Below are 15,850 nucleotides of genomic sequence, written 5' to 3'. Positions count from 1 at the left end.
AGCACCTATAGACCTTGTGAATAAGTTGAAGTATGACGAGCCCTAAGGTAGGCAAGGCCCATAGCACCACTTGACTAAGCCAAGCTTGCCTGGTCGGCACCCTATGGCTCGGCTAGACAAGTTCTATGCCTATAGGGTATGTCGAAGAGAGGCTAGGAGTACCACTTGGCTTGATCAATGTTCCTCTGCTCAGCTACTCTCACTAAGCAACAACATTAGCCTTGTTATCAACTCGGCAATGTCTCCCCTATGTCTTTATCCCCTATCTAGGACTTATATTATACATATCAGCAGTCATGGTGTGGTTCAATGTGGTTTGAGGGTAATACTATAACCACACTGTGAATGGTGGATTGAAAACTAAACAAACTGCGGTTTACGCGGTTTCAATTTGTTAATTGATTGAAGAATAATCTTAAATAATTATCAAGCATTTGCATAATATCTAACACTAATTTACATAATATTTTTCATATATATAACACTAATGTGCAATAAATTCCACATCTTAAATCTCTTTCTCATTGATGTTACTTTAATATTTCATTAGAGGTAAACATATATATATATATATATATGTATTAACTATAGTAGAGTGAGGCGGTTTCAAAGGTAGATTATAAATTTCAAACTGCAGATCAAACTAACTAGCATTTAGTGGGTAGATCGGTGCGGATTGAGAGATATTTTGCATAGCCCTAGTAATCACTACTGTCATTGTCACCATCTTGGCATCCTAAGGTAGGAGTAGGGCCTAGGCATCCACTACTTGAGCTCATTGGAGGATTGTGGTTTCAAGCCTAGGCCATTGGCACGTCAAGCCCCTTCTTATCTGGCCTTAAAGAGAGAGGGTTGTTTACCTAATGTCGGACACCTCAAGAGAGGTATCATACCTACCACCTTTTTTCGTTACATGATACATTCTCTGGGGTATTATACCTATCTCTGCACTTGCATAATATAGCCTCCGAGGTCTTAATGAGACACGGAGGTAGACCTAATATCCCCTCTCTGTCGAGGCAAGAGAAGCTGACCATCTGTCCATAGGTGAGCTAGTCTCCAATGGTCTTGGACCCTATGTAACAAATCATCCTCCTCCTTTTTCTAGGGCCTAGAGGTACTTACTGCCATCCTATATCCTAAAGTTTGTCTTGGTTCACTCTTCTTTTGCTTTCGGCAACTCCTGGCCATTAACGTGTCCACCATCTTTTCAGAGATCCACGACCGACCACCTCACATCCAAATACCTACACCATAAATTTAATGGAGTAGCATGGGTTTCTCTCAAGCTAAATTGAACAAAATGATGTCACGTGAAATGATGATTATTGAAAAGCTCATGTCATTAACATGAATGCAATACTAGATATGTAATACTACTACTTGTTTTGTGCTAGGTAATTTTGTGAAAAAGAATCTAATTGTTGTGTACTAATTTGTAGAGAAACATTAGACATTAGATGTACACTAAGTGAAATTTTTTTTTTCTCCAAATTGGTTTTGGATTGGAAAAAATGGACAAAAATTATTCGTTGCAAGAAATGCTAGTGGAAAACCAAAGTTCTAGTGTTTCTGAAGTCACCGTACCACTAATAAGTATACGAAAACAATAAATTGCTATGGCACTTAAAATATTATCAAAAGTTGTTCTTGTTCGTATTGATAGAGAAAATATTTGAAATTTGTTTGAGAATCAAGGAAAGTAGAAAGGAAAGGAAGGGAGGGAGGAAGGGAGGGGGGAGGGGGGGGGGAGAGAGAGAGAGAGAGAGAGGACATGATGAGTGAGTTAATATTTTTTCATTGTTATTGCATGTACTTTCTTTTGTTTCCCTTTCCTACACTACTAGAATCTAGCTTTTCTTACATTTTCACTTACAATGGCAACCCATAAACCCTTCCTAAATCCTTAGCACAACCCTATAAATGTGTTTGCTTATTATCACCCATATTTATTTTTTCTTTTTGTTTTTATGAAAGGACATCCTCAAACCTTGAAACTCCTTTGACTTTGATTTATTCTTAATTATTTTAAACAGTTTAATTATCACATGTCTAAAATTGTATTTGGTCATAAACCTATTCTTATTTCGAGTTATATGAGCTCTTGTTTGACGCACTGATTTATTTGACATCAAATCAAATGCTCCCTCCATCCCAAAATATTAGTCCCTTTTGGGGAATTCAACTCTTTTTTGTAGTACAATTATTATACTTTAAAAATATTAACTTTCCGAATTTACCCTTTGATAGTACATTTTTTGGGAAACATCAATTCTCATAATTGTACTTTTTGTGTTGTTAATGAATTTAAAAGAAGGGCAAAATAAGAAATTCATATTATTTTAGTCATTGATTTTTGAAAATGAACTAATATTTTGGGACTGAGGGACTAAAGAAAATGAGAATTTAGGGGCTGTATATAACTTTCAATTTAACAAAAGATTGAGAAATTTGGGCCATACAGAACAACCAAAGACACAAAGGTGTCTTAAAAGGACAAGTGAACAAAAGAAGGAGATCTAAGGGTAAATGTTATTTATAGTATAACAAAAATGTAAATAGTTATTAATTAATTCATGTGAAACCCACAAGAGAGAGAGAGAGAGAGAGAGAGAGAGAGAGAGAGAGAGAGAGAGAGAGAGTGCATTGTTGTAGAAAGAAAAAGAGAGAAATAATAGGGTCCCGCAAGAGTTAAAAAGAAAATATTTGAGCTAACAATGAAGTTTTTTAAATGTTGAATGTATTATAAACAAATTAGCAAAGTGAAGGGTGGTACTTGTAAGAATCCTGAAAACTTTTCTGTATATGCAAAATTCAATGTCTCAAAGATTACAATCAGATCGTAGATTATATAGCCCTAAATCCTAAACAAAAAAGGAAAATACAAATACAATTATGTCTCTAACAGGACTCTAACTCAATAACACAATCATGCCTCTAATAGGACTCTAATTTGTATAAAACACAAATTTATAATATTCTATTATATTCTAACACCCCCCCTCAAACTCAAGGTGTTTTAGCAGAAAACACTGAGAGTTTGCTAAGAAGAAACTGAAACCGAGCGGTAGTGTGAGATTCAGATACAGATTCAGATGCAGATTCGATCTCAGAAGGCATCCAGAACATCAGTTTCAGAGTCAGAGACAGATTCAGATTCAGATTCAATCTCAGAAGGCATCCAGTTGACTAATAAATAATAAACTGACAGATAACTGAGGAACATATAAAACGGACGGAATAGAGACTGCAGACACAGCAGACAGTATAACAGACCCAACAGATATAACTGACTCGACTGAGAATCTAACTGAAAAGATGAAAGTGCAACGGGGGAGGTAGACTGAGGAAGATGCAGGCGTTCCACCACATAGAGATCTCCAACTCTACGGGCGGTCCCAATCTGCTTCTTGGATACCCGATCCTGAAGAGGACCCAAGCAAACCTGAATGAGAAGAGGTGAGAGCGGAGGCAGATGGGGATGACTGAGAGGTGGACAAGATATGCTGAAGTTGTGCAACCTGAGCACTCAGGGAAGCCAAGTCAGGATCAGAAGCCGGAGCAGATGAAGTATAAGCAGCAGGAGGGTGAAAAGTACTCGGAGCAGGACCTCGGAATTGTGGCTGAGATGATTGAGCAGACTGACGGTTCTTCTTAGGACATTTGTACTTCCAGTGACCCTTTTGATGGCAGAAAGCACACTCATCTGATGCTAAGGGCCCCTTTGTGGGTTTGACAGAAGACTGGTGCGGAGACGCAGATGGAGGTGCCAATAGGGGTGGCTGTGTTAAGAAGACTGAAGGAGACACAGTCTGATTGGTTGTTTTGAGACGTGTTTCTTCGGAAAGAAGCTCACGAACAATAGCATCCACAGAAGGGAGAGGAGAACGGTGAAGGATGCCACCGCGGATAGCCTCGTACTGAGGAGAGAGAGCCGTTAAAAATTGCACCAAACGACCCTCTTCCCTAAACTGCACATAAGCATCGAGGGCTGTAAGACGAGGAGGTTCCATAAGAGCAAGCTGATCCCAGAGACCCGTCATCTCAACATAAAAATCCTGAATAGATTTATCCCGCTGACGAGCATGCTGAATAGCGGACTCTAACTCATACCGTTTGGCAAAGTTAGACTGTTGATAGACACCAAATAAGTATTCCCACACCTCTTTGGCAGTAGGATATTTGGAGAACATCATTCCAATGCGATCTTCTACAGAATTATGAAACCAAGTCAGAATTTGAGCATTGTCACAATCCCATGTGTCACAAGCAGCTAGATAATTGTCCTGTTTTGGATCCAAAGGACGTGGTATAGACCCAGACACATAACCCCATTTTTTTCGACCCGTAAGAAAATTCTTCATAACAGTGGACCAATAACCATAATTGGCACCAGTGAGCCTACAGCTGATAGCCTGAATTTTATCATTCGACATGATGATACTAAAGAACCAAGAAACTTGAAACTTTGGGATCAAATTATAATTTCTGAGAACCTTGGGTAAAAGAGTAATAACAAGACTACTTCTTTCTTTTTTTTTTTTTTTTTTGAACAGAATAACCAGACTTGTTGACAACCAGTTTAGAGATACCAAAGCTAGTATCAGATGAGTCAAGATATAATAAACCAAGAACCAGATTTTCCAAAATTCAGTAACTCAAACAAAAAGTTTCTAGAAGTCAAGAACTAATAGCTAGAAATCCCATGTAGAGAAAGAGAAGCACTGAGATCACTTCAAAGCAACCAGCAGATGCGACAAAGCAACCAGCAAAGTAGTGATAAACCACAGACAGAGCGAGACGAATCAACCCAAAATTATATAAGAACCAGTAAGCAGACCTTTGTGAGGAGAGAAGCAGACCAGACCATCGCGCAAGGCACGAAAGAGGCAGAAACAGACAACCAGCAGGTTGTGACGATGGGTCTTGACCTGAACCCAGATGGATTGCGACGAACAGACGAATCACGATGGATGGGTTGATTTCGAACCAGACGAAAACGAACAGAGATGGTTGCTAGGGTTTCGAATCCTTCAGATTATGGTTTCGAACCAAGCTCTGATACCATGTAAGAATCCTGAAAACTTTTCTGTATATGCAAAATTCAATGTCTCAAAGATTACAATCAGATCGTAGATTATATAGCCCTAAATCCTAAACAAAAAAGGAAAATACAAATACAATTATGTCTCTAACAGGACTCTAACTCAATAACACAATCATGCCTCTAATAGGACTCTAATTTGTATAAAACACAAATTTATAATATTCTATTATATTCTAACAGTACTAAGTTATCAATGCACATTATTATCTATTCTAGTCTTTATTTAAACCTAAAACATATCACTTGATATGTTTTAAAAGGAATTGTAATTGTAAAGCATTAAAATATCTAAAGAGTAAAAATAAAATAAAAAGTTCGAATTTACAATTGATACAGCTATTTTATGCATTAATACATCTTACCTTCCCTAAAAGCAGTTAGAATTTCTCTAGTGATATGGTCACTTTATTTGTGGTCACCTCGATCCAAGAGCCAAAACTCTAAGGTTGAGGTGAGGTAAAATACCAAATCCATGTACTTTGTCCTCAAGGAACATAATTTTGTTAATTTTCTTTTTTCTTTTTTCTTTATCTTTATCTTCTTTTTTTTTTTTTTCCATTGAAACGGCCAAAAAGTTTTTCCCTTGAGATCCCGAAATGAAACATTAGTGGAATATCAAAACTCTAATGTTTCCACCGAATTGCTTAGAAATGCGCCAGAGTACTACAAAACATACCCAAATAATGAGTAGTTTCTAAGATAAAACAAGCAAGATTAAGTCACTTATTTTATTTCTTTATTACCATAAAAAAAATCGTCACCTCTTTTTTGTTCATCCATAATACTATTATAATTTTGCCACTTTTATTTTTATTTTTTTATTTTTCTTATAATGGAAAACCCCTTTCCCCAACTAGGCTTTTAAACCTTTTGTGTTATGAGTTTCTAATATTCATATATCTCTTTTTAAATTTTTAGGGCAAGAAGAGGAGCTACATCAACATGTTTAATTATTTAACCATTAAGAATATATTAACATTTGTATAGGCTTTAGTTTTTATTTCCGAGCATTTTCATAGTTTCCAAATTCTTTTGTTATTTCCTTACGATTCCAAAACGTTTCCGTTTCCAAGCTAACTGAAACAACATACTAAAGATAAATTTTATCCTTGTTTGCCCCACATTATTTGGTGAAGTGTATGTGAACTGTGAAGTGCCTTGTGAGTGTGAGTCTTGGACCTTAATTGTACAATGTGTTTTAAAGATGTGCAGAATTGCACAGGCAACGCGATACAAAAGGTAACAAACCTAGCTAGCACCAATCAAAAACGTAGTGTAGGTCCCACACGAAGACTTGCAGCCCCAATAGAGGTTTATTGTGGTACTGGCGACCTAGATTCACAAGCTAAAGCTCCCGTGGCTTGGGGCCAAGTGAATGAGGGGAGGTGAAGGTACAAAGTCCATGTCCTTTGTCCCACCTTGCGTGGTGAAGTGTGTGTGAAGTGCTTCATAAATATGTTTGGACCTTCATTTTACAATACAAGGTTTGGTATTACCTTATCATAATAGCATAAGCAATATAAAATAAAATAAATTTGACAATAGTTGATAAATATATAGAAGTTGGTCGCATCGTCAATAAATTGACAGTTTTGTTTGAAAGTGTGGCATGGAAATTGTAATGCGATGGTTATAGAAGAAATGTTAAGTCTAATGTCATTACTTGAAGCTCAGAGGATTGTACCTGCAGTAGTTGGAAATGAAAAAAGGAAAAAGAAAGAGTTGAGGCTGCCATGCTCGGATCCTCTGCAGTCCACCAGAGGGATTTTTCTGCAGTGTGTCAAAATGACGCCATTTTGGTCAAAACGACATTGTTTTGTTTAATCTGACAAAAAAAAAAAAAAAAAAAAAGGAAAAGAAAACATTGAGAAAGGAGACCAGAGAATGAAACAGAGATCTTGCTGGAGCCCAATCCTCGTCCCCAACGCCGACACCCCTATCATCCTCCTACTTCTTCCCTGCTATTGGCCACCCACACTGCCCCTCTCTTCCTCCTAATTTTCCTTTTCTTTCCTCTAGAGGTATGGTGCCTTTTGCAGCTTAGGGAGGGAAAAAAAAAATGCAGAAGAAGATTCACGGAGAGAGACCCAATCCATTCCAGCCGGTACCGGAGCCATGTGCCCTCCAATCTGCCACCACCATCTGCGAGAGGATCTCCACATTCACGACCACCACCGTCACATTCACAGCCACCAAATCGCGATCGATGAACTCCACATTTCTCTCTTAGCACGACCTTTTTTTTTTTTTTTTTCTCTCTCTATCTCTCTTAAAGTTTTGCGAGATCTAGGTTGGGCGGTCGCAAGTTAGAGGTCGCTGGAAACGAGGGGGGAATGAGGGGTTGGAGGAGGGAGGGGACCGGCAAGGTTGGGATGGTGGGGTGGAGAGGGAAGGGGTAGGGAGGCGAAGGGGGTTGAGGATGGTGGCGGCGGTGGCAGTTGGAGGGGTTGGGTAGGGAAGGGATTGGTGGGCTCCAACAGACAGAGATGGGGATGAGGTGCTGGCGTTGGGGACGAGGGTTGGGTTTCGGCAGGATCTCTGTTTCATTCTCAGGTCTCCTCTCTCAACTTTTTTTTTTTGGCTTAAACAAAACGATGTCGTTATTACCAAAACGACGCTGTTTTGATACATCGCAGAAAAATCCACTGCAGAGGATCTGAACGCGAGGCTACCACGTGGTCCCTAGGGTAATAATAAACTCTCCATCTAATATATAGTAATAGATTCTTCATTTTATTTAAGACATAATAAGGGAAAAGATTTTATTAGGTTAGATTGCACTTCTAATATATTTGACTAGGTGAATTTCATATGATATTCAAGGTTCACAAGAATTTAATTTTGGTGAATGATCTCTAGGACACAAAATTGATTAGGCAAACAATCATCCACAATAGCAGTTGATCTCTCTCTACTATGTTCTCCATAAGATTCTTTAGGGACATTATTTGGTGTTAGAGCCATGACAAACAATACACGCTTCAAGCTATTAGAAAGTGAAATGATTGTAAAAATATATGTATTATTGATTGATGAATTGATATGTTGTTGTGTATATTACAAATGGTGAGTGGCTCATTATATAGGAGAGGGTGAGTGTAGTAGGTGAGGAGTAGGTGGCGGTAGGTGATGGTAAATTGGTGGTAGGTGATGGTAAATTTTAACAGCCCCCCGCAAACTCAAGGAGGATAGAAACTAACCAACTTGAGTTTGGAGAGAGTAACAAAACAATAAAATACATAAAAATAAAAGAGGATAGGAGACACTGTATGGTCGTGTCAGACCATTGGTGAAGATACTGGATGGTGGTGTCATAACGTTGTAGAGGACACTGTATGGTGGTGTCATAACGTTGTAGAGGACACTGTATGGTGGTGTCATAACGGTGTAGAGGACACTGGATGGCGGTGTCAGACCGATGTAGAAGACAGTTTATGGGGTCATGTCGGACCGTTGTAGCAGACAATGTGGTGACAGTTGTTGTGACAGTTTACAGAGTCTTGCTGGACCCTTGTAGAAACTAACCGGAATCAATGTCGGGACAGTTTACAGAGTCTTGTCGGACCCATGAAGGAGCTAACCGGAATCAATGTCGGGACAGTTTACAGAGTCTTGTCGGACCCTTAAAAAGTCGCACCCTCAAAAGGTGTGCCCAATCTATCAAAAGGCGTGCCATTAAAAGGCGTGCCCAATTCATCAAAAGGCGTGCCATCAAAAGGTGTGTCCAGGTTGGCGTCGAGCGCCGAGCGGCGCATGATGCGCGTGGCTGCCTTGGCTAAGGTTGATGCTGAGGCTGAGGCAGACAAAAAACTTCTGAAAATCCTCTGAAAAAAACTCTTCCTTTGCTGAGAGAGAAACTCTGTAATACTCTGTAACCAACCCGTCTCTGAAACACTCAGCAACATGGCCTCTTCTTCCCGTCCAGCTACCCAGAACATGGCCTCCTCGTCCCGTGGTCTGCTCACGCTCTTTCCAGAACTAAACGAGTCCACAAGAGAAATAACTGGTGCGGTGGCCAGTGAACCTCAACCAAACACCTCTGGTTTTGCTCCGTTGAACTTTCCGATGCGGTCGGTGGAGCAAAAAATGGCGGTGCAAATTGATATTGAGGCCAATCAGTGTAAAATTTAATGTATAAAGAGAAATAGAGAGAGAATAAATTGTATGTATTATTGATTGATATAATGTTGATATCTATTACAATGATTCATGATTCCTATATATAGAAGAGGGTGAGTGTGTAGTAGGTAAGGAGTAGGTGAAGTGGAGGTGGTAGTGGTGTAGTGGGTTAGGTTTAGTGGAGTAGGTGAGGTGGTAGTGGTGTAGTGGGTTAGGTTTAGTGGAGTAGGTTTAAGTGGGTGAAGGTTTAGTGGAGTAGGTGAGGTGGTAGTGGTGTAGTGGGTTAGGTTTAGTGGAGTAGGTTTAAGTGGGTGAAGTAGGTGGAGAGTAGGTGGATTTTAACAGCCCCCCGCAAACTCAAGGGGGATATGAACTAACCAACTTGAGTTTGGAGAGTAACAAAACAAGAAAAATAAAATAAAATAAAAATGGATAGGAGACACTGTATGGTCGTGTCAGACCGTTGTAGAAGACTGTATGGTTATGGCAGACCGATGTAGAAGACAGTTTATGGGGTCATGTCGGACCGTTGTAGCAGACAATGTTGTGACAGTTGTTGTGACAGTTTACGGAGTCTTGCTGGACCCTTGTAGAAACTAACCGGAATCAATGTCGGGACAGTTTACAGAGTCTTGTCGGACCCATAAAGGAGCTAATTGGAATCAATGTCGGGACAGTTTACAGAGTCTTGGCGGACCCATAAAGGAGCTAACCGGAATCAATGTCGGGACAGTTTACAGAGTCTTGTCGGACCCATAAAGGAGCTAACCGGAATCAATGTCGGGACAGTTTACAGAGTCTTGTCGGACCCTTAAAAAGTCGCACCCTCAAAAGGTGTGCCCAATCTATCAAAAGGCGTGCCATCAAAAGGCGTGCTCAATTCATCAAAAGGCGTGCCATCAAAAGGCGTGCCATAAAAAGGTGTGTCCAGGTTGGCGTCGAGCGTCGAGCGGCGCATGATGCGCGTGGCTGCCTTGGCTATTTAACCAAGGTTGATGCTGAGGCTGAGGCAGACAAAAAACTTCTGAAAATCCTCTGAAAAAAACTCTTCCTTTGCTGAGAGAGAAACTCTGTAATACTCGGTAACCAACCCGTCTCTGAAACACTCAGCAACATGGCCTCTTCTTCCGGTCCAGCTACCCAGAACATGGCCTCCTCGTCCCGTGGTCTGCTCACGCTCTTTCCAAAACTGAACGAGTCCACAAGAGAAATAACTGGTGCGGTGGCCAGTGAACCTCAACCAAACACCTCTGTGTTTGCTCCGTTGAACTTTCCGATGCGGTCGGTGGAGCAAAAAATGGCGGTGCAAACTGATATTGAGGCCAATCAGTATACTCTGAAGTCATGTGTGGAAACCATGACTGCGGTCACAAACTTGTCGCACCGGCTGCAGAGCAGGACAAATGAGGTGCAACAGTTAAACTCCCAGCTGGCTCTGCTCCAACGCATGTATAAGGATGCGCGAGCAGAGATAAGTGTGCTAAAGGCAGAAAACAAGGAGCTGAAGCGGAAGGCCACCGTGATGTTCCGTTTTGGAGGTCCGCCATATGCTGCAGTGGAGGAGCAGGGAGTAGTGATCATGCCCAGTGGAGTGGGAAATACGGAGGCAACACCGGCAAGGGCCGCCCAGGACGGAGGCAAGAAGAAAAGACCGGCGACAGAGTAGAGAAGAAAAATCCCACTGTGGGTGGGTGTTTGTTTGTTTGTTTGTTTTGTTTTGTTTTTTGTTTTTTGTTTTTTTTTTTTTTTTTGTGTGTGTGTGTGTGTAAAATTGTGATCGGGGTTGATCCCTGAGATGAATAAAATATGGGTGTATTGTGCAAATCCGAATGGCTGGAAGCTACAAGACTCAGCAGAAAAAATGAGAGGGAATGAATATATATATATATATAAGAAAAAGAATCAATTTGTGTTTCGTTTTCTTTTCAAAAGATGGAGTAAAATAATAAAAAAAGAAAAAGAAAAAGAAAGTTGAGTGGGGAACAGGAGTGTGTGGAAAGAAAAAAGAAAAAATATGGGTTGGAGAATCTGAGCATCGGAGAAGATGAGAGGAAAAGGAAGTGGAGTGGTATATGCCAAGTGGTACAGCAAAATCTACGTCCCAAACTTTGTTTCAGCGATGGAAAACATCAGTGTACAGATGAGAACATCTGGATTCGGAGTAGCTGTCACAGGAGAAACATAATCCCTCTTCTTAACAAACCGAGCAAAACCAAACAATCCCAATAGGAGCGTCCAGAAGGACAGCTCGGAGATGAAGTCTCTCACGGCTGCAAAACCGATTAAGCCAGCTACTGTAAGAAGGTATGGTTGGCTGTCTACAGAGTCTGGAACAGAAGCTTCAGCAATGGCAATTACGGAAGACACCAGCACGATGATCAGAGTCAGCTCTGGAATAGGAGTATATGCTATCACTGCTGAGTAGAAAGCTCGAATGGTGTAAAGTGTAGTTTCTATTCCTCTGATCAGAGAAGTTACCGGATCACCAATGAAATGGAAAATAAGGGCCAGTGCAAGTTTTAAGAGGTATCCCACGAACTGGGTAATACTTGATAAAACCTTTTTCCAGTTGGACAACTCCCACAAGACTGTTCTCCAGGCATACAAAAGGAAAGCAAGAGCTATGAACCAAGGCCACCTAACAAGTGGGCTTGGGGCTTCCTTGGTCAAGGGCCTGAACTGGTCAGGCATGGTACTGTGCCCAGAGTGTACCCAGTAAAGGGTAGTAGAGAGGGATGATTGTGAAGAGGACGCTTTCGAAGCTGCCGTTGCTGACTTGGATGACGCCGATGAAGGTGGTGATGATATTATAGCGAAAGTGACTTTCGACATGAATGAAGTGCCTACAAGGGTTCCACCAGATAGCCCTTTGGCACCTCAATGGTATAGACTAGAGCATCGGAAAGGTGAGACTAAGGTGAAAGGAGAGGAGGTATGTGTTGAGGTCCGGCGGGCGGCCAAGGCGAGACTGCCGCCCGCCGGTGAAGCAGAATGACTAGGTTGTTAACCTTGCTCTGATACCATGTAAAATTTAATGTATAAAGAGAAATAGAGAGAGAATAAATTGTATGTATTATTGATTGATATAATGTTGATATCTATTACAATGATTCATGATTCCTATATATAGAAGAGGGTGAGTGTGTAGTAGGTAAGGAGTAGGTGAAGTGGAGGTGGTAGTGGTGTAGTGGGTTAGGTTTAGTGGAGTAGGTGAGGTGGTAGTGGTGTAGTGGGTTAGGTTTAGTGGAGTAGGTTTAAGTGGGTGAAGGTTTAGTGGAGTAGGTGAGGTGGTAGTGGTGTAGTGGGTTAGGTTTAGTGGAGTAGGTTTAAGTGGGTGAAGTAGGTGGAGAGTAGGTGGATTTTAACAATCAGTATACTCTGAAGTCATGTGTGGAAACCATGACTGCGGTCACAAACTTGTCGCACCGGCTGCAGAGCAGGACAAATGAGGTGCAACAGTTAAACTCCCAGCTGGCTCTGCTCCAACGCATGTATAAGGATGCGCGAGCAGAGATAAGTGTGCTAAAGACAGAAAACAAGGAGCTGAAGCGGAAGGCCACCGTTATGTTCCGATTTGGAGGTCCGCCATATGCTGCAGTGGAGGAGCAGGGGGGAGTGATCAGGCCCAGTGGAGTGGGAAACACGGAGGCAACAACGGCAAGGGCCGTCCAGGACGGAGGCAAGAAGAAGAGACCTGCAGCAGAGTAGAGAAGAAAAATCCCACTGTGGGTGTGGGTGTTGTGTTTTTTTTTTTTTTTTTTTTTGGTGTAAAATGGTGATCGGGGTGAGCCCCAACATGAATAAAATGAGTGTGGTGTGCAGTTCTTCTTCTTCTGCGGTTTGTGGGTTTTTTTTTTTTTTTTTTTTTTTTTTTTTGTGTGCAAAGAGAGAATAATGAAAACAAGGTTTCGTGACCCACGGTTTTGTGAAAACCTGCAATGTTTTTTTTTTTTTTTTTTTTTGTGTAAATAATAATAATAATAATAGAATATAGTATAATAGTGTGGTGGGAACAAGCCCACGAGGAAAAGTAAGAATATTGAGGTGCAAATCAGGTTGTGTCTCTTTTGCTTTTCAAAAGATGGAAGAAAAGAAATAAAAAAAAATAAAGTGCAAATCAGGTTGTGTCTCTTTTGCTTTTCAAAAGATGGAAGAAAAGAAATAAAAAAAACATAAAAAAAAGAAAAGAAAGTTGAGTGGGAACAGGAGTGTGTGGAAAGTGTGATGGCCATGTGCATAGGTCTGCTTTCTGCCAATTTTTTAACCACAATTCTAGTACCAAGACCATCCAAGACATTATCCTGAACCATAGTCTGCAGACCATAGTGTTGAGCAACACGGTGTGCTGCAAGACGAAGGTAGGAAGTAGGGAAATGCTGGAACTCAAACTGATGCTGCTCAGAATTATGTAAGAACTTCTGAATATCAAGTTCCATCCGCGAAGGTGACGATGCAACCGACGGCGAGCGAAGGAGAGACCGCGCCCGCGGCGGCGACAGGGCTCGGCGCCGGAGCTTCGGCTGCGAGAGATCCTTCTATGAGAGAGACGATAGTTACAACCACCGCCATTATCGCAATCAGCGAAACTTTGCTCTGTGAATATCAACAGCAGCATGATGGAGGTCATGCGTGGGCTGACCAGTTCGTGCATGAGAAGCTTTCTCATGGACCAGATGGATGGGCAAATGAGTTTGCTGCTGAACATGAGAGAGATGAGGAAGTTCGATCCGTGGCCCGTTTTCTTCCGGCGAGAATGGAGTCGGAACTGGCCATTCTTGGTCGGTTTCTTCGTAGCCGGTACTGTCAACATAGGCTTATCAAGTGCTCTAATGTAGTTGTTCGTTTCTTTGTAGCTCTGCATGCGCGAATAGAAGTCAATGTGGAGCTAAAGAAAGAAGCAGATTTCTTCGGTGTGATGAAGAAAGAAAGAAGAAGGCTAATAGCAGAGTTCTTCAATAGTGAGGAGAGGAAGATGAAGTTACAGCGAAGTCAGGGTATGTGTAGAGGTCCGGCGGACGGCCAAGGCGAGGCTGCTGCCCGCCGATGAAGCAGAATGATCAGGTTCTTAATCTCGCTCTGATACCATGTAAAAATATATGTATTATTGATTGATGAATTGATCTGTTGTTGTGTATATTACAAATGGTGAGTGGCTCATTATATAGGAGAGGGTGAGTGTAGTAGGTGAGGAGTAGGTGGTGGTAGGTGATGGTAAATTGGTGGTAGGTGATGGTAAATTTTAACAATGATGTCTCTCAGTGTTATAGTAAGGAATGCCTTGAGCAATATGTAAATAATTTCTCAACAAGGGAGTACATTTGAGTATAATGAAGAGAAATGAAGAAAGAAAGAACGAGCAAGAGCAAAACCTAGACTTGGTTTGTTGCTTCCTTTTTATATATGAGTCGTTTACTCCGGCAAACCCCTTCTCCCGCCAACCCCCACCTCCTGCAGCCCTTCTCTGTCACCCCATCACCTCCCTAGCTCCCCTTCTTACCTCCACTGCCGCACAATAACAACCCTCACCCATCTGAACAAATCTTTTTGGAACTTTTTTTTTTTCTCCCTGCACTTGAATTTAGTTTAGATAACCAGTGACGAATGAACTTGGTTGTTCAACACAACTGAACAAACAACTTAGTTGGAAAAGACCAAGCAAGTCCAATTTGTTCAGTTATAGCCAGCCGAACAGGAAAAATTGGTAAAATTAATCACGTTTGAGCTTAGTAGTCTGAACAACCTTAAAATGTTCGAATAATAGACCCGAACTGAGCTTCAACTCCATTTTTTTTTTTTTCAAATAGCATAAAATGCATCAAAATGATAACAAACTACACCCAAACATCCCTTTAACACCAAAATCTTGTAAATAATCTATTTACAATTATCATATATATGTTTGAAACTATCAATTTTCTTTTTCCTTTTTATTTTTTTTAATTATTTTTAGTGTTCTTTACAATGATTTGCTTTTGATTCGCACACTGGGAATCTATTTCTACATCACCATATCGCTAATGAAGTGGCAAACCACTTTCACATGCCTAGTTGTCTCATTAAGCACTTATTAGTAGTGTGATATAACACTTAAACCTGATTTTCATACAATATCTTGATGAACATATTGGTTGTATATTCTATTTCTGTTTAGAAAAGTGGTTGAAGCACATAATTTCATTAGCCTCAACTTTATACAAAATCATTCCTATTCAAACAAATATTAGATTGGTTCCATATAATTCGTATGGGGTGCAAAATTTTCTCAAATCATGCTACTTGATTGGTGTGGCAACACTTTTTTGTGGCACCCTTCAATGTTTTTAAAACCAGACCGGACCAGCCAATTTGACCGGTTGACCGGTCTAGGTTTTGGTCCGAATACACCCTCAAACCCGGCCTAACTTGAAAATTGGCATTTTTCAGTTAAACCGGCCAAACCGATGGTTAAACTGGATGAACTAATGAGGGTTGGAGACAACTGGCCGAACCTGTGACCCCTCCAACGCACATGGTTCAAGCCTTGAAAAAGTTAGCCCTCGGGAATCGAACATGGCACCTCTTGCTCCAAAGGCTGACTCATTTCCACTAGGGCATCTGTTAGTAAAAACTATGCTTGGTCTAAAT

The 15,850-nt window shown here is 40.9% G+C and overlaps 2 protein-coding genes across 11 annotated transcripts in view; one reads left to right on the top strand and one right to left on the bottom strand.

Annotated features, from left to right (window-relative positions):
- LOC114287269 (zinc finger CCCH domain-containing protein 19) overlaps positions 1-15,850 on the top strand; it is a 63,747-nt gene that overhangs the window by 34,120 nt on the left and 13,777 nt on the right. The gene's annotated exons all lie outside the window — the stretch shown is intronic.
- On the bottom strand, positions 11,223-12,586 carry LOC145790592 (uncharacterized). Its single transcript, XM_082868736.1, has one exon. It carries the CDS (start codon positions 12,056-12,058, stop codon positions 11,321-11,323), a length of 738 nt encoding a protein of 245 aa, XP_082724862.1. The 5' UTR covers positions 12,059-12,586; the 3' UTR covers positions 11,223-11,320.

This window comes from Camellia sinensis, chromosome 5 (assembly GCF_055761805.1).
Source record: "Camellia sinensis isolate YWXY chromosome 5, ASM5576180v1, whole genome shotgun sequence".
Taxonomy (NCBI): domain Eukaryota; kingdom Viridiplantae; phylum Streptophyta; class Magnoliopsida; order Ericales; family Theaceae; genus Camellia; species Camellia sinensis.
The sequence above is the reverse complement of the archived record's forward strand: the minus strand, read 5'-3'. Positions and strand labels throughout refer to the sequence as shown.

What these genes read in the sequence shown, in the direction of transcription:
- LOC145790592 (XM_082868736.1), bottom strand. Translation starts at nt 12,058, where the DNA reads ATGTCGAAAGTCACTTTCGCTATAATATCATCACCACCTTCATCGGCG.